Source organism: Panthera onca, chromosome F2 (genome assembly GCF_046562875.1).
Source record: "Panthera onca isolate mPanOnc1 chromosome F2, mPanOnc1 haplotype 2, whole genome shotgun sequence".
NCBI classification, from domain to species: domain Eukaryota; kingdom Metazoa; phylum Chordata; class Mammalia; order Carnivora; family Felidae; genus Panthera; species Panthera onca.
In genome coordinates this window covers 59,827,215-59,849,667 of record NC_138356.1, presented here as the reverse complement: position 1 = coordinate 59,849,667, position 22,453 = coordinate 59,827,215, and the positions used below count along the sequence as shown (strand labels likewise).

The window sequence follows — 22,453 nt, the reverse complement described above, 5'->3', positions numbered from 1 at the left end:
GCTCAATGAATGGTATTAAGTAATAATAAATAAGTAAATGACAACAGATACTTATCACTGATTATCACTTCTTGTATGCCATGGCCTTGGTTTTTATGCAATCCTGAGCATGTAGACTTATTGGCATCAGATTTACATGCTTTTGGCAGTGAGTAAGTCTTGTACTTATGTATTTTTTTAGACACTTGTACATCTTTTGGATGACATTGGCTTGCTTTCACTTTGAGATAGAAAAAGCATGCTATGTTTTGGTCTTTTAGCCTTAATTCTCTTATGATACACTTAACATTCACTTGCTAGATTATAGATGCTTTCAGTTCATAGGGGAAAATCAAAGTCATAGCTTTTCTTTCCCTTAGAAAGAATATGGAAAGTAGTCTCATGCTCTCTTTGACTCCCAGTTATAACCCAGACAAACTAGAGACAAGCCCAGTGATGTAGAATTCAAACAAAAGAGTTTACCAACTCTTTGAGAATGTGAAGAAAGCAAAAGTTGAAATTGATAGTAACTAATCTTTATGGGGTAAATATGAGCCAAGGCTAGACGTAGGATCCGAAAGGGTGTGTGTATGTATGTGTATATATGTATGTATATATTATTATTATACATATATTTCCATACATATATTATATGTATATATACATATATAATACATATATATACGTATATAATACATATCATTTCTTTCCAATCCATTTAGATACCTCATTCAAAAGAAGGCAAACCATTCTTCTTGTTAATGTGAGTAATTCAGTCTTTCTGGAAGGTAAAGATGATACCTTTGTCTACAATTTATTTTTCTGACATATGTGCCAATGGAAAGTTATTGACTCGTTAAATACTTTTTGATATTTGACACTGGATAGGAAGAACATGCATTCAGAAAAAAATCAGATGCTACCTTTGTCATCACTGTGACAACTGAAAAGCTCTATTGGTCTTTCGAGTACAGATAAACCTTCAGTAGAGTTCTCATGTGAGCTGGCCACAAGGGCTTTTATTGTGAACCTTCCAAACATATCCTGTATATTCATTGTGAACTAAGGAAATGGGATAGATCGGATCTCAAATAGTTGACCATCGCACCTGTCACGGGGGCATCCTTGCTTTTTGTGAAAATAAGGTTTTGCCAAGTTCTTCTAAACAGACTCTTGGCAGTATAGTGACCATTATACTACCTCCTCATAGTGTGGCTTTTGTAGAAAGAAGAAAATGACATGGATCCATTATTCCAAGAGAGTGACATGAGAAGAGTAGATAACAATGGGTTCTTTCAAGGATTATTCAAACCATAAAAAATACTCGATGGCATGGATGGACCACTCAAATGTAATCAATGGTACTGTCAGCACAGATGCTTTACTTACTAAAGGACCCCTCTGCTGGACAGATACATACAGGAGATTGTGTGTGTGTGTGTGTGTGTGTGTGTGTGTAGAAATGTATTGATTTTTTTAATATCTTACCTCTGATAACAGTCCTTAGTTTTCTCTTAAAAATCGATACCTTCTTCACTTTCATTTCATCTAGTTCAGATGAAGCTGATTTTGCCCCAGAGTCAGAACTTAAGTGTGTGCCTTTGTTTTCTGTTACACAAACTGGGAGCTTATGAGAAATACTGAATCTCAGATCCCATCTCAGACCTACTAAATAAAAATCTTCATTTTGATAGTATCACCAAGTAATTTGTAACTCACATTAGACAAACTACTATAGACCTGATAAACCAATCCAGACATTCTATATGGTCCCATCTGGCCATAGTAGGACAGGGACATGACCTGAGTTAGGCCACCAAGGTCCTATGTGAAGACATTGTGTTGAGCTATCAAGAAAGAGGACTCAGTGTTATTACCCCCCGCCCTCACTTGTTCAATCAAGTATATGGTGCTAGATGTCCAACTGCCATTTTGCCATCTAAGAAGATATGTGGGTGAGACTGTAGTCAGAACAGAGGGAATGTATTCCAGAGGGAGAGAAACTGTGCTCTCATGATATCATTTGAATCTTGGTTAAACGGTGCCTAAAGTCAGAGTGTTTCCTGGTTTTTCAGTTGTAGGAGTCAGATTTTGTCTTCATATTAATCGAGTTTGGGTTGTATTTTCTGAGACAAGCAATGGAAAGAAACTAAAAGTCACAGTGACAAGTAATGATTGAGAGTGCATTTGAGTCCTGCCACCTACTTGCATGGGTTCCTTAGCTGAGTGTGTGTGTTTGTGTGTGTGTGTGTGTGTGTGTGTGTGTGTGTGTGTGTGTGTGTGAGTGAGTATGCATGTGTGTGTGTGTTTCACATTTCTCATTTGTTATAGCATTAAAAAGCAGAGGAATCATAAAAATCTTAGGATTTAGACATGTCTGCTTTCTTGCATCATTCTCTTAATTGCTTCATGTATATTTACCTTACCTCCCCTCAAAATTATAAACACTTCAAAGGCACTGAACTTTCCTTACATGAGGTGATAATTTAAAGTAATAAGACGTTTATAAATAAACATACCAGAACTTATTACCAAGTGAGTGTAGACTTTCAAAACCACCACCTGAGGAAGCTGCCAATTTATTCAGGTTTTGCTGACTTTGGAGAGAACATTGTTATAAGGCTTTAGAATAATGATCAGCACCAGTTTTTGAGCAGTGAGATCATGCCGGTGATTTGCTAGTTACATCTTTTACTCAAAGTGACACAGGTGAGCCCTGTTCAGTCCCGATTGACTAACCATCAGCCCCAAGTCCCGGAGGCCCCAGATCCACCAGGTGCCCCAGCCGCTCCCGAGCACTCCCTGGGAGCTGTGCCGCCCAGCAGCAAAGGGTAGCACCTGGCCTCCTGGGGGGTCCTGAAGTCTGCTCCTGAACAAGAGCCGGTGCTGGTCTGGAGTCCTGTCAGTCATTGTCCACATCATACTGGTTGGTCATATATGTTGTCACCTTTGGGTACCACCAAAGGTGGTTCTGCCATTTTATTCATCAGCGTTACTCTGAAGAAATGTTGTTTTCTTTCAGAAATGAGATCTGCTCTCCAGAAAAGTAGATTTTCCATCACTGAGTGGACCAATATAATGAATGTTACGAATATATACCTCTGAGAAACTTTGGAAGACCTGTGAGTTTAGACTCAGAGGTCTTGTCATCTATGTATAATAGCAGGTGATTAGCAATTGTATTAAAAAATTATAGATGTGTAACCTATAATCGCTAAGTAAGAGCATGTTTCTTACACTCTTCGGTGTGTTGTAGTGACTCGAGGTTTTGATTTTGTGGGAAGCAGAGAATTTTCATCTCTGTTCCTTAAAGAGGAAAAGAGGCTGAGTTTATAAGGCAGTGAATTCCTAAGGGAGAAAATCCTTCCTTTATTGATTAAATATCAGGCATTTAGGTTATAAGGTTTTTTTTTTCCTTTCCTGTCTATTTCTGCAAGCCAAGAAGATTTCAACAGGTAATAAACATTCAAAGAAATAAAGGGGTGGAGAAGGCTGTGTGTTGGTTGCTAAGGAAAATCTAAATCAACTTAGAAGGAAGCTAAAGGAAACCCGTGTTTATGGCTTGGACGAAAATGAATTTTAATTATAGTTCTAATGGAAAATTATACCAGTATTGCTAAATTAAAAATTATATATTTATCTAATAATAAAAGCAAGTCCAATCATTTATAAGCTATATGAGCTGAAAAATATATTCTCAAAATAATGATTTTTGTTAATTTATGACTATTGGAGCAAAACTCCTCTGATAATGTTCAGGGATTCCACTACAACAGCATACTGCATTGTAAAATTAGGTCAAAGAATGGATCAGCCTATAGAAGCCCCTCTGTTGAACAGTCTTCAGAATTTGTTTTGAAATCGGAATTTCAGAACTAGAAGAAGAGCAAATATTTTTCAAATTTTATTATATCTCAGGCTACCAATATTACATGCCCCATCACAGGTTTGTCTAAAAATTTTTTAATAAAAATAAACCATTTAGAATCACCCACATAAAGTGTGTGTGTGTGTGTGTGTGTGTGTGTGTGTGTGTGTGTAAAGCTGAGTGTGAACATGTATCTCCTGGGTTCATTACTGTGCCATGTATGGACATTCCGATGATCAAATACTAAGAGCAATAGAAGATCCAGTAATCATTTTTAAATAATCTTAAATCTACTCAAGTTGAAAAGATTCTGACAGCAGGAGCTTTAAACAGCTGCCCTGAGCAAAATAGACACTGCTTTCTTTTAAAGTTGAAAAGGAGAAAGGTAACAATTATCCCCGAGACACTGGAAACAGAGTTGTCTGATTTTTTTTTTCCAAATGCCTTAACTTCTTGTAAAAGTAACAGTGTGCTTGGGTTGTGTTAGACAATGGTCGACCTGTCAGAAGCAGCAATCAGATAAACAGATAGTTGACATAATAAAAATATAATTGAAATTAAGAAAAGCTTCATATATGCTTTTAATACTGTGCTACAATTTATTATTTGTCTGAAGTAACTTACAGAGTAAGTCAAGATGCCATGTGGAGCCAAGGTAGAAAAATAACACTAAAGCCTAAGTACCTCTGCAAGATTAAACTTGATACAGAATTGAGTAAGGGTAGAAGCTGTGATTATTAAACATGTGTTGTTCCCTCTTCCTACTTCATCTATAAATCCAGTGTTTCTTTTTATCAAGAGGATTCTGAGTGAGACCAGTATTTCGGTTAAATCAAACTATTTATTTAGTTGCCATATTAAATATAATCTATCTCGAGGTATTTTTAGCATAGATTAAAATTCCCAATGTGCCTTCAAGTTATTTGCCCCGTAAGAAATTGAGAAAACTTTTTCCCTGAAATTGTCTAACTTCATCTTGATTTATACTTAGTTTTAAAAAGTAAAATTCTGGAGAGGGCCTTGCTAACAAGACTGGGAACATCCTGCAATTTGCAATGAGCACATAAGGGCCTCCACTCAGTGGTAAGGGGTTTGAAGATCAGAGCATTCAAATGAATTTCTTCTCCATTTTTTAATAATCGTATCTCCTTATGTTAACGAACTCAATTCATAGTGATTATTTTTAAATTCTCTGTATGTCATTTATCTAACTGGCCACAAATGTTTGTAATACTTCAGTGTTCTCTGAGTTTCAAAATGACTCCCTCGGACAGGAACTCACATTATTTTTCCATGTCTGATCCCTCCCTTCCCCCACCGTTACCAAAGAATACTCCTGTTTTAGTAAATCAGTCTATTTTCATGCTTTAAAAAAAAAAAGTCAAGTTCAAGAAAGAATAGCACAGCTGTTCAAGATGTCATATCTTATAAAACAAATCTATTAGGAAGGTCAAATCCTGGAAGGGGTCAAGTTAATGGTATAAGTGGAATAATTTGGTCATTTTCTGAAATTTGTAAACCTACAAACATAAAAGCCCTGCATGAGATTGGCTAATTAGCCAAACCTCTGCTAATGGTGATTTTCTTCTTCTTTAAAAGTTAGGACTTTTATGTTTAAGGTTCTCTTTACTCTTAACTCTTTTTTTTTTTTTTTTTTTTTTTTTGGTAAATGTGAATTGCTTTGAGTTTTAGTGTGGTACCAATCAGTCTGTTCTGTTTATTTGTGAATTATTGCCTTCATTTGGGATGAGTTTAAAGGAGGATGACTATTTCCATTTTTATTTTGCCAAAGAAATATACATGTGGGCACACTAAGTATATACATACATATGTGCAATTAGTGAAATAAAATGTTGGAAAATAGATAGAAAAAGAGGGATGATTTAAGTCAGATCTCACTCCTTAACCTATCCTTCAGGGGGTACACAATTTTTGGAGCATGTAAAATCTGCAAATGGTTTTTAATTGTATGTAAATTATTCATTCTTCATGAAATGCTACTTGCTGGCTTAAGTTTCATTGATTTATTGATTCTGTCATTACACTTTTTTATATCTACTTTTTCATCAGAGGTATTTTCTAGTCAGATATAACCTTTAAGGAAGAAGTATAGCTTTTTGGTTTTTTTAAAGTAAACATCTTAAAATACAATACTATCCCCCTGAATTTTTTAAATTATTAAACTGGAGGACCTAGAAGCCACTTTTTTTTTAAAGAAATGTGCATGCATATGTGCATATACTTAATTTAAATGTATGTTTGTGTGCATGTGGATGTATTATGTGTGTGTATATACATATTTTTAATAAAATAAAAAAATGTCAAATTCCAAATGTTTGCTTATGGATATAAATTTACAGCCAGCACCAAAAATTAATTCTTGTACAAAGGCTTCTAAGTCTTGATCTATATAAATCTATGGGAATCAACATTCTATATAGTCTATGAATTAAATAGCCATTGTCATTTTTTATGATAACATTAATCTATGTGATCGCACTATATGAAAAGAAAAAAAAAACTAGCTAGAGTGAGTAATACTCATAAAGGAACTTGACCTACCAACATTCCTTTATGTTCTAGAAAATTCCAAAGCATACCGATTCCTTCTCCAGTTTCCACTTACGTTTTAGGATGAGACATGTATCTTTGATAGACTCATGAATCTCATGGAAATAAATAAGTCAACACCAAACTTATTTATGTATGAAATCCTTAAAAGTCTTTTGGGACACAGTCAAAAAAACAAAGAATAGAAGAGAGACAGAAAATAGAGAGATATTCATAATTGATGGGTTAGATTTTAAGACAGTCACCTACATGTGAGAGTTTTAGGATCACTATTCATACTTCATGTTGCAAAAATAAAATAAATGTGAGCTTCTTTGCTTAAGTTTTATATATATGTGAGTAAAAATGTAGCTATAGATAATTGAATTATATGTGTGTATATATGTGCCAAAATCTTATTTTGTTACTCAGTATCCTCTAAAATGTAGTATCTATTGATACTCAGTATCTTCTGAAATTAAGAGCAAAAGGATGAATTGAATGCTCATTGAGTTCCTGATATAGGTTAAGCACAGCATTCAGTATTCTCTATACATATGTGAATTAAGAGGACTCTAACATAGTAATAGAAGCAAATCACAAGTTATTAATATCTTATTCTCCACCTATTAAAACCAATAATTATTAGGCTGACATATAAGACACTGTCCTAGCTAATCTGTGGCTTCATTTCATTTTTAGTCTTTTGTACATGTAGTTAGTTATGTTTATTCTCCTCTCTCCAGGAAACTCACAGTTTTTTCTCTTTAATTTAACGTCATTGGTATTTTAGCCCTTTATAAAATGTGATATTGTTTTAATGAAAATAAAAGCAACTAGCAACATTTCACTACGTCAGTGCTGAAATGTTGCAATGGATTCATTTGTGTGTATCCATACACAAATATACACATCAACATATGCCGTATCTACTAGTTTTGCAGATTGCTCAGAAGCTTAAGCAAAGTCCATTTCTTTCCCGCCCCCCTGTCATATACTATATAGTCTAAAAAGTGTACATAACTTTTTCATTTTATTTTGCATTTCACGAAAGGGAAACTGTTTTCAGTCCAAGTCCTATTTTTTGTAATGATGACTGCCATACAGATTTCATGAATAAAGCTTCACTTCAAGTATAACGTGGTGATCATAGCATGCATATATGTATACACATATGTATATTTTAACACAATGTCTGTTTATTGAAATTAGCAGAATCCTCTCTTCAGATAGAGGTCAGTTCACTTCGGCTGTTATTAATTAAATGCCTACTATGTGCAGTGCACTGATAATGTAAAGATTAAAAGAAAAATAGGCCCTTTCTTTAATAGCCCTGGTCCTCTGGGAGCGACTTACATATGTAAATAATTGGAATCCAGCATTCTATCTCCTATACCTAAATGCGGAGAAAGCAGAGCCATTTGATGATTTAAGAGAATTTAATAGATGAGAAGCTAAGGTAGAATTGGCATTCTGATGTTCCAAAGCTGATTACACACTGACAGCAAAATACCTCTTAAGAAAAAGAGTAGTTTTGATATATTTTGGGTAAATTTGTAAATGTGGAATAGCACAGGAAACAGACTTAAATCATTTTTTGGATCTCTTTCTTTCTTTTGTGTGTGCTTTTAATTTCACCTTCTCTGTAAATCTTTTTCTGAAATATTTTTAAGAACTTAGTAATTGCTGGTGTTTTTTTTTTTTTCATTCATATCATTCCCACAATAGGGAGAAATGTTGTTTCTTAGAGGCAGATCGCTTTAAAAATTAATTTGGGGTAATTTCTTTACTATATTTGCTACTTCTGCAAAGATCGTGAACAGTTTAATAATGTTTGTCTAGGGAAAAAATAGTGCTAACAGAAGAATAAGCATGAATGCAGGGGAAAATAAAGTCTTAGTAAAGTTAGATGCTGTGTTTTATTTTCAAAGCCCCTCTCGTGAAATACAATCTCACTTGCCAGGAGTTTTGTGTCTCAGGATGTGTTGCTTCCAGGCCTCAGTATTGGTTTCCTGATACTTACTCCCTGTACAGACTGTTACAGTACAAAATGATTTTAACTGTTGCTCCTGGTAGGAGTGACTGAGGGGTCGTCTCGAGAGTGCTTGATGCGATGAGGTAGTTCTTGCTTTGGTCTGTGATACAGTGTGATTAACAAACTCCAGATCACACAGAGAACTGGGTCCGAGGAAGGTGATTAAGTGCAGTTCCTCCTCAAGACGATGTATTGCCTTGCGCTGATATGGTAGGACTGGAGGGGAAATATATATAAAAGCAAAGACAATCATTGCTTTCTTCTTGAGCAGCTGCAGCCAGTCCCACTAATGGACGTGCAAAAGCAGAAACTGGCAGCACAAGGTATGTGTTCGTTTTTACAGATGGTACTGCAGACAAGTTGGTAATGGAAAAGGAAGTCATGTACGTGAGCTATTTGAATGCCGGTGGGGGCGGGTGACAGAGGGCCAGCCTATCAGAGTACTTCCCTGTGTAATGGACTGTGTGAATTACTGAAGAAGCAGTTTTCCCGTGAAAGATTTCAGTTATTATAAAATTACATCATTATTGTTAAGGAAAGTCATAATTTCAACTTGTCGTTTTAAAATAATGTTATTAAAACTTTAAAACTCAGCTTAGATTTCCCTGTCTGCACAGTGCCTCTGTAATGAAATTATCTGCTCAAGCTTGGTTTCACCCATAGCAGTTACAGAGTTCTCATTTGAAGATACATCTTCGATTGAACATTGACATAACATACTAGGCATTTATTGTAACCATTGGAAAGGTGTATTAAAATGCCTACAACTTCATGTGTCCCAAGGAATTACAAACCTGCATAAAAATGAGATAACATTTTAAAAGAATTATTTATAGATTCAAAAATTAAATGAAGTTCAGGTTCATTTTTCTTAGTCCCTCCCCGCCCCCCCCCCCGCCCGTGTATTTAAATCCTAGAGGATGCAATAATACAAGTATTTCCAATATAGACTTATCAAGTATTTAGTCCAAATTGCATATTTGGTGTCAGAGTCTCTTATTGACACACATTTGCAGATCTTTAACTTGGTTCTTAATTGTTTCAAACTTCAGTATATTTAACTGTATTTCCATAATTTGTATGCTGTTAAGGGGAAATAAGCAGCAATCGCTGTCCTTCTGCTGAGCAGACTACATGCTATGTTTTAACATCTGACCTGTACTGTATCCTCTCAACTTGATAGCCTGTAAAAAGTATTTAGAGTTCAGAATATTTTGGTCTCAGCTGCTCTGTAATGAAATGGAAACTCTATCACACATGGAGAGTATCAAAGTCAACTCCATAGGTTGATGAATAACATATACTTATATATATATATGTACATATATATGTGTGTACACATACACATATACACATATATATGTACATATACACATACATATATATACATATATGTACATTTATACACACACACACACATATATATATATATATATATATATATATATATATATATATATAATAAGGGAACTATTTAAGGGGAAATAATTACAAATATTTTCATATTATCCAAATCTGAGCAATTTATTAAAATAACCTCATCGTTCAGAATTGGCAGTGTTTTTTATTGAATACTGATGATACCACACATTGCAAAAGGTCTCTGCCAGGGAACATACAAGTATATAAAGTAAATCTAGTAAATTGTTATCTGAACATATGTGTTTACAGAACTTGTCAAAACCCAGCGTCGTTTTTCCTGCCCTATCTCTAGCCAAGACTAATGCAAAAACAGAGATTCTAGTTCACAGCTGTCCTCCCTTGTAACTGGCATTATTAGGAACTAAGTCAATGGTGTCAACTAATTTCTGCTTTTAAGTGGAGGCTTATTTTACATACATTTTTTTGCCTTTTTTTTTTTTTTTGAGATGGCAGGATTAAAACATGTGTACTATACCCATCCCCCTTCCCTACCACTACCTCTCCATCAGCCAAATGCTGTGTTCCTCTGGCTATGACTGTATTTATCAACCTCAAAACAGATCGTTGCCATATCTGATCAAGGATGAGTCATTTCTTTCTGGTACTTCAAAACTTGCATAATTTCAATCAGCTGTTATAGGGTGGTTTGAAGAGATAAGTGTTCTTCAAAGCCAAGTTATGGTGAAATATTTTTGGTAAAAATTCCCCAGTCACCTTTTTAGTACTAGGGCCTGAAACATAGTTAAGAACTGTGGCTCTTAAGTGAGGGAGACCTGGGTTTGTATCTTAGCCCTACCACTTATCAACTGAAAAAACCTTGCTAGGGCCTCAGTTTTCTCACCTGTAAAGTGGAGGGAATAATAATAACAGTAATAACAACAACAACAATAATAATAATACCTGTCTCCTAGGATTTTTGTGAACTAAGCCTAAAGTATATAATCCTACACATAGTAAGTCTTGAGAAATCTTAGATGTGTGATGGTGATTATTAAAGAAGGAACAAGGGAGCCTGAGTGGCTCAGTCACTTAAGTGTCTGTCTGACTTGATCTTAGCTCAGGTCATGGTCTCAGGGTCATGAGTTCAAGCCCCATTTTGGGCTCCACACTGGGCATAGAGCCCACTTAAAAAAAAAAAAAGGAAGGGACAAAAAGTAGTCAAGCAAGAGAATTCTATAGATAATTGATTCAGAAATGGTTTCTAGAATACAGTGTTGTGTTTTTAACTAGACTTAGAGACTACGATGGATTTTTTGACACTAGATAAGTCGACCATTCCCAATCTTTTCACCTCATCAACTAAAGTGGGAGAATAATAATATTAATAATTAAATTATTAATTCAAATTACAATAATTATAATTATTTTATATTATTAAATTATAATTATTATAATTATAATTTTATATTATGATCAACTTATATTATAACTATAATAATTAAATTATAAATTTTATTAAATTATAATATTAAATTATAATAATTTTAAATGTTTAAATATTAATAAAATTTAAATAAATTAAATAAACATTATTTAATAATAATTATTTAAGTATTGATTATAATAATAATTTATTAATAATAATACAGTGAGAGAATAATAATACCTGGTAATTCATTTTGATCTAAACTTTGATAATATATGTTAGAAGTTCTTAACCTTTGGATCTGCAGGCATGCAGATCGATATGAAATCTTTGGATACATTTTGTGAAGGACATTCTTTTGAACAGCCTGAAGTTATTTTACGAACAGTTGACATATTTTTTTCTGGGGAAAGTGTCATAAATTTTATCAAAAGAATGTTAGGAACCATTGAAGAACCATGTGAATGCCGTGAGGATGGAAATACTTTATGGACCAGTTATTATCTGTTAGCTAATATGAAAAGAATTCCTTTTTTTAAAGATTGTATCTTATTTTTTTTAAGTAATTTCTACACCCAACATGGGGCTCGAACTTACAACTGTGAGATCAAGAGTCACATGCTCCGCTGACTGAGCCAGCCAGGCACTCTAAGAAAAGAATTCCTGATTATTACGTGGTATTTTCTGTTTCTTTCAAAATAACCATCATCATCATCATTACCTATTATAAAGGCAACGCCACATAAGTAATACATAAAATAACTCTATTTGTGTTTTTATTTAAGTGCATGGAAGGTGAACCCTTGCACTTTAGGTTTATTCTACAACAGATTTCTTCTGTATCATGATCATTTAAGATTTTTATTTTTTATAGTGTGAATAATTTACATAATAAATGTGTTTACAAAATATATTTACATAAAATGTACAATAAATGTATTAAAACAGGATCAACTATATTCTCACACTGAAGTTTGCTGAAGAGGTGCTAAAATTGTTTGTGCCTCCAGAAAGCCTTTTTGCTTCCTTTTCAGTGTCAGATGTTGGCACTGGCATGGAAGAAAGTCCCTGTGGAGAAACTCTCCAATGACTGTTGTAGCTGAAGGTGAAAACGGATCCATGGTGGCAGAAATAGAAGTAGTGAAAGACTTGAGTAGTTCTTTTGACAATAATGACTTTCACGTGGAATGAAAAAAGACAGTGCAGACATAAATTTTCAACCACAGTTTGAGCTGTCTAAATACATATTGTTGTAAAGGCAGAACACTATTACAGAAACAATGTGGGTAGAACTCCAAAGATCTCAGTTTTTCTAGTCTTGGTTCTTAATTTTTTTAAGTAAGTTTATTTTTGACAAAGAGAGAGAAAGAAAGAGAGAAAGAGAAAAAGCAAGCCAGGGAGGGTCAGAGAGACAGAGAGAGAGAGAGAGAGAGAGAGAGAGAGAGAGAGAATCCCAAGCAGGCTCCACACTGTCAGGGCGGAGCCTAATGCGGGGCTCAATCTCAATCTGAGATCGTGACCTGAGCAGAAACCGGGAATCAGATGTTTAACCGACTGAGCCACCCAGGCGCCCCTCTGGTCCTGGTTCTTTATGTAATTTGGGTATGACACTGGCTATTTGGTTGCTCATTTATCAAATACGGGATAAGTCAAAAAATGGAGATGGAGTCCTTCAAACCTTTGTAATGGGTTCTGTGTGTGTGTGACAAATTTCTAAATTCCGCAGATGAACAATTTGAAGTGTGGGATATACATGGAAAAATCTTGATTTTTCTGCTATCTCTCTACACCAATTGCATCTCAGAAGAAATGGAGCTAATGTGTTTGGCACACCAGCATTTCTTGATATGTGGGGCAGCTCCCACATGCTGATGTGTCAGTGCGATCAGTCTTAGGCACATTCATACCTGGGTACAGTGCATGATTGCTCGAGTATGGATTGCCTCATGTCCTGGAACAGAGGCATGTTCTACTGCTCCTGGCCAGGGATGTGAGCTTAGTTTACACTGGTCTCCATTATCATTGCTGATGTGTTGAGGAAGTGAATTTAATAAGCAGGGTAAACAGGTTTTGTTTCCAAATTCTGAGATAGGATGATTGTAAGATGGGTGCTTGGCTGAACCTTGTAGAGTCTTTTCAGTTTTCTGGCAAGAAATCTGAGGGCAAAGAGGGCTGTTTTAAATCAGGCAGAGACTTGCTGTGCAACCCATTTCAGCTGCATAATTCTTCACAATTCTTTTTGGAACAAAAGTCAGTCAAGATACTGATAACTATTGCTTTGTGTCAGCAGCATTCTTTCCCTGCTCTTGCTAAAACATTGGGTTGCCTGTGCTTTGGGTAAAATTCTGGCTATTAATTTAAAGGTGTTTGTTGCAAGCCACCATCTGTGTTTAAGTGGTTTTAGGTACTGCGTTCTGTGCATTCTGTAGGGTCTACTGATATGTAGTTAATAGCTGGTGAATCCTCTCTTGGGGAAGATTAGAAGGAGGAAGAGGTGGCCGTCTGTGTCACCAAGTGGTAATAACAGTGATGATGACTAAAATAATAGTCATCATTTATTCATAATTATTGAATGTCAACTAGATACATGATAATAAATACATTATTTAACATATCAACTTTTTGGTAGTTCATAGGATAATGTTATTGATTATTATCCTATTATTACAGGGTATTATTCCTTATGGGATAATAAACAAGTATCAGCTTGTTTCTGAAATGACTAGACTATTACCCATTTTTGTAAAGGAGCACAGAGAGTAACCTCTCTGATTAGTAGATAACTTTCAGCCTTTAAATGAGATTTATCGGAGTGCCTGGCTGGCTCAGGTGATGGAGCATGTGGCTCTTGATCGTGGGGTTGTAAGTGCAAGCTCCATGTTGGATGTAGAGACTATGTAAAAATAAAATCTTTAGATAGATAGATAGATGATAGATAGATAGATAGATAGATAGATAGATAGATAAAGGTTTCCTGATAGAATGTACTTTGGTTTCTTCAGAAAAGCTTACATATAATTTCCACAAATTAACAATTTTTTAGCACATTCTACTGGAAACCCAGAGAGATGACAGGCCATATTTGTCACATACATCACTGTAACCCCCATTTGTAACATAGTGCCAGGCACATGGTGGACATTCAGTAATTATCTCAGAGCCAAGCTGATTTAATTTATCATTGAAATTTTATTACTACAAAATTGTACCAAAAGTTTCTCTTATAGCCATTTGTACATGTCCCTAAAATGAAATTCACAAAAGATTCTTTTTTTTTTTTAATTTTTTTTAACGTTTATTTATTTTTGAGACAGAGAGAGACAGAGCATGAATGGGGGAGGGTCAGAGAGAGAGGGAGACACAGAATCTGAAACAGGCTCCAGGCTCTGAGCGGTCAGCACAGAGCCCGACACGGGGCTTGAACTCACAGACTGCAAGATCATGACCTGAGCTGAAGTCGGACGCTCAACCGACTGAGCCACCCAGGCGCCCCAAAAGATTCTTGATATACTAGAATAAACACAGAAATTATTTAAAGAGTTAAAAAATATTTGAGGTATATCTGCACTAACAGCATGTATATTAAATTTCAGATTGATTTGATTTAAAATAGCTAAGATATAAACCATAAAAAATGTGAGCAAATACTCGGCCTATCAAAGCTCGTTACATAATTACATGGTTTCAGTACAGTTCTTATTCATAGAGCACTAATATAAAGGACCATTTCTGCACAAAGTCTTTCACCGATGGAGACTTTAATATCTTGGAGACAAATATGCATGTCTTTAAATATTAAGCCACTTGAATGAATAATTTAGTCAATTAATATTTCTTATTAATCAAATGAAATAAATTCTTTGTTAATGGAATTTGAAAACCTTAATGTTTGTTTTTGGCTGATTTTCAAATAATAATATGAGCAATAAAAACAGCTAAACCAATTTAAACCTTTTCATTTTTTTCTTAAGTCACATCTGGGCTTAGTAACCAACACTTGTACCAAGTCTCAACCCACTGATATATAACTGACTAATGAATTAAGCCCCCCTAAAAGCAAAACTTGAATCAGAAGCTTTCAGAAAAATTTAATGACAGTGATACCACACAGTGGTTAGCTGTGAACCTATATTAAATTTTTTGTTCATTTGTTTATTTGTTTGATTAGTTATTTTCTCCATTATACTTCTTGGTGCACTTCAAAGCAGGAAAAATAATTATGTTGGATTAAACTGTACTTATATTAAAAGATGGGTGTGTCATTTTCTATTTCAAATCCTAACATGAATGGTTGTCCAAATTCATCATCTAAATTGCTGTTGTGAAAGTCAATATTGTGGTCATAATACATTGAAACAAGTGATCCCGAAGAATTCTCAGTAATTATCACTGAAAAGCATTTGCTAGGCCAGTCATTGGGCTAGCCTCAAAAGTCCTTGTAATTAACTGTTTCTGTCATCATCCTTCCTTTTTCACATAGGAAACTATCAGCCAACAGAAATTATATAAAGGCAACACAAATGTGATTGAAAAGTTATAGGCAAACTATAAAACTTGAAGTTAAAAAAAAAAAGTTCCTCAGATTGTTGATTCCAGAATTTTCTCTTCAGAAATTTTCAGTTGAGGTGACTTTCTTATTGATATGGGTTTGGGGCCCACCTTCCTTCACTCTTTACTTCAGTTAAGCCCACAAAGAAGTAGAAGAGACACTTAAGAAAGCCAAGGGCAGAGAATGTGTGGCTCCCGTGGCTTTAGGTATACAATAGTGCAGCTTCCCCTCGGCCTGAGAGGAGGGGAAGAATCTTGCTAAATACGTCCCTCAGGTACACCACTGGTGTCATCCCCTAGCTACGGATTCCTCTCATGTCTTCTCCACAAGTGACCTTATGGGACTTGATTCTCCTCTCTCCTGAATAATGTCATGGAGGTATAAGTTATTATTAATTCCTAAAAACAGCTTGTAGAAAAGGAGAAGTAATCTTATTATTTACACACACACATGCACATATAGAGCCATCAGCAACATATGACCATAGTGATTTATATAAAGGGGAGTTGGAGCCTTGTTCTACCTAATTTTGTATCCTCAGGACCTCGCAAGTACCTGGCTTAGACTATTCCTCAAAAATAAGTGTGAAATGTAGGATTGGAAAATTAATTCTCTTGATTTTTCTTTTCTGCAACATCATTAGTCATCTCTGCCTAACTGGAGGTAAATTTGTCAATTCAAATGGGAGACATTTAAAAGAAATATTTTTTAAAAACATTTTTTTCAAAAATAGGAGTGACCAATAATGATAAAAAAATAATAGCAGGTAAGATTCATTTCTCTTCCTTTCTCTTCCTTTCTCTTCCTTCCCTCCCCTCCCCTCCCCTCCCCTCCCCTTCCCTTCCCTTCCCTTCCCTTCCCTTCACTTCCTTTCCCTCTCCTCTCTTCTCCTCTCCTCTCCTCTCCTCTCCTCTCCTCTCCTCTCCTCTCCTCCCCTCCCCTCCCCTCCCCTCCCCTCTCCTCTCCTCACCTCTCCCCTCCTTATCTCTCCTCTCTTCTGTTCTTTTAATTCCAGTAGATTATTTTCAACTTATTAATGTTGAGCCTCTCAAGACAGAGCACTGTCCTAGGTGCTTATTACTTAGACTATTTGATGACTGTTAGGAGCCACGACTTCTGTCCTTAACAAACATAGTATAAAGGAGAATGGCAAAATATTTTAAAACTCTGTCATGCATGATATACTATGAATGAAATAAAGTCTTCAGTGCCTTTCTTTCCCTTTAACAAGGCCAAGCTTGTTCCTAAAAAGTGGGGCAAGAGATTTCTATTCTGCTTTCCTTTGGCAACAGACTGCTTGTCTACATTTGGTTGGGCTAAGGATGTTGATAACTTCAAAAAGATGCTTTTTTATGTCCACCCAGGTTACATTACATGCAGAGGGACCATGTCAGGGCTCTCATCAATGCTATGGTTCAGAGAGGTGTGGAACAGAGATAGCTGTGATCACACAGCTAAGGATACTGTCCACTTATCCCACATTCTCTGCTGCCTCCAGAAATCCCAAGTGCACCAAAAATAAGGTTGTATAGTGCTTACCAAAGGGATAAATTTGTGTAGATGGGAGATAATATGTGAAGTATTTCTCACCTCCCTCCTACTTTCCACCCCCACACAAGTATGCTCCTATTGAATTCTAGGTGTGAACACCTAGATATTTCACTCTGACTCAACTTTCCATTCTCATATATGATAAGATTGACACAAATGAAATGCATTTGATAATATCCAACTATAGATCTTAAGCATCTCTAAAATGGTCAATAAGTAGATTAAGGAGATGAAAACAAAACTAAAAAAGTATTTTTCTCTTACAAAAATATAATTGAATCCCTTTGACAAAGAGCTACCTTACTGGGTATTTGCTGTGTCCCTGGCACTGTTTTAATTGCATCCATTTGCCCACATCCTATAGAGGCTCACACTTTAAAGATGGGGAAATTGAAGCTTTGCGAGGTTAAGTGACTTGACTAAAGTTGCACCTGGAAAAAGGCAGAAACATGTTTTGAATGCAAGTAGTCTGACTCCTAAATCTGATTTTTAACCTCCATGCTATATTGACTCTGGGTCAGTTTAGCATTTAAAGACTCTGGGTCTTTAAAATAAGGTATAGTTTTCCTAAAATATACCTCTTTAGTTGAGCATAAGTGCTCCTTAAAGCAGGATATGCCCATGGAAACCAGTGCTATAATTTTAGGACTTTCCCTCTAACTAATGAAGGGCATTTTCTTTGCAAGAGAATTAAGCACAAAATTGTGCAAGGATTGAAACGCGCTCTGAAACCAGGATTACACCCACTTTGGCATGCTGTGTCAAGCACCCAGGGCATAAGGAAAGAAAAGCAGGCTGGAGTGAATGGTTACACATTCAAATTTGAGCCTCAGCCATATATGTGGGTTAGTTTCCAAATGGACATTTACATTGCCTTTATGTGGATCAAGTTGGTGTTTATTTGCCAAACGTGTTATTTAGATCTAGGAAAAAGATGGCATGGCCCCAGGGGAAGTTTCACAATTATACCCTAACTAGGCTCCCTAACCTACTTCAGATAAAAGGGGCCCCAGAATGTTTGATAAACATAGCATCTAATAGTTCATTCATTTTCAGGAGGGAGCAGTCTCTACTTTTGCAGTAGGTCCCATCAGGGACTTGCGGACTGACACCCAACATTTGTCGTCTCTCTAACCGTGATGCGTTCCTGGTCCTGACTTGGGCGGAGAGGGAGGAAAAGGGGAGCAAGCGATTATCTTTGTGAAAAATCTAGCTTTTATTACATCACCTAAAGTAGCACAACCTGCTACACTAATGAAATCGTGTTCTTGGTTGAAAAGGGCAATTGTTAGCCTGACTTTGTGCACACTAAAAACATTCCCCCAATCTTGTTAAATTATTGCTCTCATTTCAGATTTTTATAGCTGTGCAGCTTACCAGCCCTCATTTCTTTACGTTTCATTCATTTTCCTTGTATTGATGATTAATGGAGGATGTCGAATGTTAGAGTGAGCAGGCATCAGCAATTGCAAGATCATAATTAGTTTAGCTGACGAGGGCCTCTGATAGCACTTGCATCTGGATGGAAAAATTACCCTATAGGGAACTGGCTGCTCACCAGGTCTTTTTAGTGATACATTGTGAAACACCCGATGAATCAAATGCCCTTTCAATGCCAAGAAAGTGTTCCAGTCTTGAAGCCAAAATTATGTCTGCAGAAAGCTTTCCATTTGAAATGTATCAGAGTACAATTATAACCATTGTATTTTCTTGGCAAGAATACCACTCGTCTACAGTATGGACTCAAGTTAAATAAATTGCCTAAATTTTATGAATCCCTGAAATTTTGACTTATGGTATTTGTAATTCTAAATTTATAACAAAATAGGGTTCCAGCAAGACTTTTTCCACTCCTTATCTAACGTGAATATTTTATCATTAAAGGCTTCACTTCCTAGAGAAAGGAGAGCGAAGTTGCAATTCAGGCTGTCTTTTTTCGTAGCAAGAGCATTTCATTTCCTGCCTGTTCGCGTTTGCGCCTACAAACACAGCCTGACTTTTGTTTCAATGAGTTTAATGGAATCATTACTTGATAGCAAGAATGGAACAAGCAATGCTAATTATCTACGTTTAAATATTCCTAGATTATTTTTGAATCTGGTGATTACGGAATTCAGCCCACTAAAATCAATTTGTATTCGGAAACGCTTGTGATTTCCAAGTCTGAGGCAAATGAAATAAACAGCCATTGATGGGACTATGTTGTCTGGCTTAAGCAGGCACCTCATAAGGGTTCTCAGTAACACTGTACCTCTAGTTGGCACAAGTTTATACTGGTCCCCTCAGCTTTGGGAAGTCGAGGGTGTTCTCTTTCAAAGTTTACAATTGCACACCAAAAACTAGAACTGAGTGTGCTATACTCTCTTCATACTTGCGTTGCATGAATGACATACAAAAAGACACAAATCAGGTTTAATTTTAAACGGTTCACATGCCACATTTATTATAAGCTGGACTATATGTTAAAGCTCAGGTAGCATGCGGTCCCCCCCTTTCTAAAGTGTATTGAACATATTGCCAGGTTCTGTCTTTTGACTTTTGTTTTGACACTTTTAAAAGGTATATTTTAGGGTTCAGCATTTAGGAGCCGTCATTAAAGGCACAAAACCCAAAGTTCAAAAAGTTAAAAGCTGTTTCTGTGAAAAGCCTTTGGTGTTGCACACACCTCATCCATCACTGTAGGGTTAATTATAATGAAAATCAGTGGTGCCTATTAAACACAATTGAACCTGACCTCATTATGGGCAGTGTGGTTTTATACTGTCATTGTTGCTAGTCTAAAGACAAAACTCCTGGGTTGATTTGGTCTAACTCCACTGATCATGTGACTCACCTCTGACCTTGTGTTTTTTTCCCTGTTTCAGAGGCGTAGAGGCTCGGGTGTTTTTTGTGCCAATTGCTTGACCACAAAGACCTCTCTCTGGCGAAAGAATGCAAATGGCGGATATGTATGCAACGCGTGTGGCCTCTACCAGAAGCTTCACTCGGTAAGAACTTGTTAGACTGTTTGAGGAAAAGCTTTTTAAAACAGCCTGGTCTGTGGTGTGATGTGTACCATTCCCTGGCTTGCAATGCCTGCTCCCGCAGAGTTTAATACAGTCACTTTGAGAACACATGTGATTTATGGTGAAATGGCCTTCCGTGTTATGGGGAGATACATTTGAGATCATTAGCAATGCATTATGCTTCTTTTGATATCAAAGAGGAAAATGATTGATTTCTGGGAACTTTTTGTAACAGATAGTCAAACTAGTGGTTATCAGACTTTGGTGAAATTTGTTTAGGCAGAAAGGAGAAACCTTAAGAGTTCAAAACTACGTAAAAAATGTATACTCGTATAAAATATAGGGCAGGGAAAGGGTGCTTATATTCAGCTTAACTTTAGAATTTGCAGTTGTCATCTTGGCTGCTTTGGGGGCTGGAAGTCAGGCGCGTTCAGAAGAGTGGTTCTGAACTAGGAGCCACCAACACCAGATAAACCTCTTAGGTTCTTCCGATAGACTTATTCCAGTGAGGCGTCTGAGGGCTTGAACAGCACACATCCCAGCTAGAGTAAGATGCGAAGATGCTTTGTGTTTTCAGATCTCTGGCTGACTTCTTTCTGTGCCTCACCGAGGTCCTTCCGGTCCTTTCTTGTCAGATTTTAGTTAGAATCCTATAATAAAGTTTAAACTCACAAATTCCCCCCTCTATCTGTGTGTGTGACTTCCCGAAGGATTTTTTTTTTAGTTTAGAAAGTTTATCTGCTGACAAGAACTGCCTTTAAAAATAGGAATACCCCACTTAGTAAACAGAAATCTATTTCCCTCTGCCTTTTTCATTTTGTTTGGCATTTTACCATAGCTCGTAGCACAGCCAATGAATAAATTACAGCTACAGGGAATACGGTTTTAGACAAAACGTCCTCATAAATGAACCATTGGAAGCACTCTTTAAAAAATGCATGCTGCCAACAATACTAATTGGTGGTAAACTGTAAAACCTTAGTTATTACATATAGCCAGCAGAAAGATTCTCCCCACCACCACCCCATCAACTTACTTTTTCTACACCTTCACCATTTAAACACAGCAATAAGCTTTCATTTAATGAGTACTGACATTAATGATTTTAATTGAACTCTGGCCAATCATAGGCCAAGAATTAATTAAACCACTGCTCTTCCAGGTTATGATAATTTAACAACTATGATATAAAGTAAACTCTTTTTTATAATTATTTTAATATTCATCTCTCCAGAGACAAGATGTGTTCAGTTTTGAGGGTTTTTTTAAATCATAAATTTAAGTACATAAAGGTTATGCTCACATCCCATGTCAAAGACTGTTACAGAAGTTACAAAGATTTTAAAAGGGTATAAATGCAAATTTCCGGTTTCCTTACAAGATATAGATTAAATACTGCATATTTTTGTAATGCAAATATGAGCTCTTTAGAAACCTGAACATTCTCAACAAATGAATGTGGTATATCCAAGGGATGTGGAATTTTCATCCTGAAACCAGTAATTGAATTGTCAGCAACAAGTGTGTTATCTTTCTTGCCTTCAAAATGCCTCTGTGACAATAGAAACATTCCAAAAAGGATTTAGACCCAGATCTTGTTTAACATGTAAAAGATACTCTCTTGTATTCAAGTGCATTCTTTCTAGGAATTATTCACAAATTACTATATATATGTATATGTATATACACACACACACATATATATATATATTCATATTCATATTCTATGTAGAAATGATTTGCTGATTTAAGTAATCTTTTAGAAAAATCAGGTTTTAGCCACTTAAAGGTTTCCCTAGGGGCGCCTGGGTGGCTCAGTCAGTTTAGCGTCCGACTCCGGCTCAGGTCATGATCTTTCAGTTTGTTGAGTTCGAGCCCCATATTGGGCTCTGTGCTGACAGCTCAGAGCCTACAGCCTGTTTCAAATTCTGTGTCTCCTTTTCTATCTGCCCCTCCCCTGCTCATACTCTCTCTCTGTCTCTCAAAAATAAATAAATGTTTTATAAAATTTAAAAAAAAATTCCCTAAATTTTCATCTATAAATATGCATTAATTTATTAAACTTATTCTTTTGATTTTATAAATCAAAGAGCTCTTTACTACAAGTAAAGTTTTTAGTATAGTCTTG

The 22,453-nt window shown here is 35.9% G+C and overlaps 1 protein-coding gene across 3 annotated transcripts in view; it reads left to right on the top strand.

Annotated features, from left to right (window-relative positions):
* Positions 1-22,453, top strand: part of TRPS1 (transcriptional repressor GATA binding 1) — a 257,738-nt gene that overhangs the window by 227,219 nt on the left and 8,066 nt on the right. For all 3 annotated transcript variants that reach the window (XM_060611181.3, XM_060611177.3, XM_060611180.3), the window contains one exon: positions 20,185-20,307. In XM_060611181.3, the coding sequence (XP_060467164.2) occupies positions 20,185-20,307 (123 nt within the window). The remainder of the gene's footprint in view (positions 1-20,184; positions 20,308-22,453) is intronic.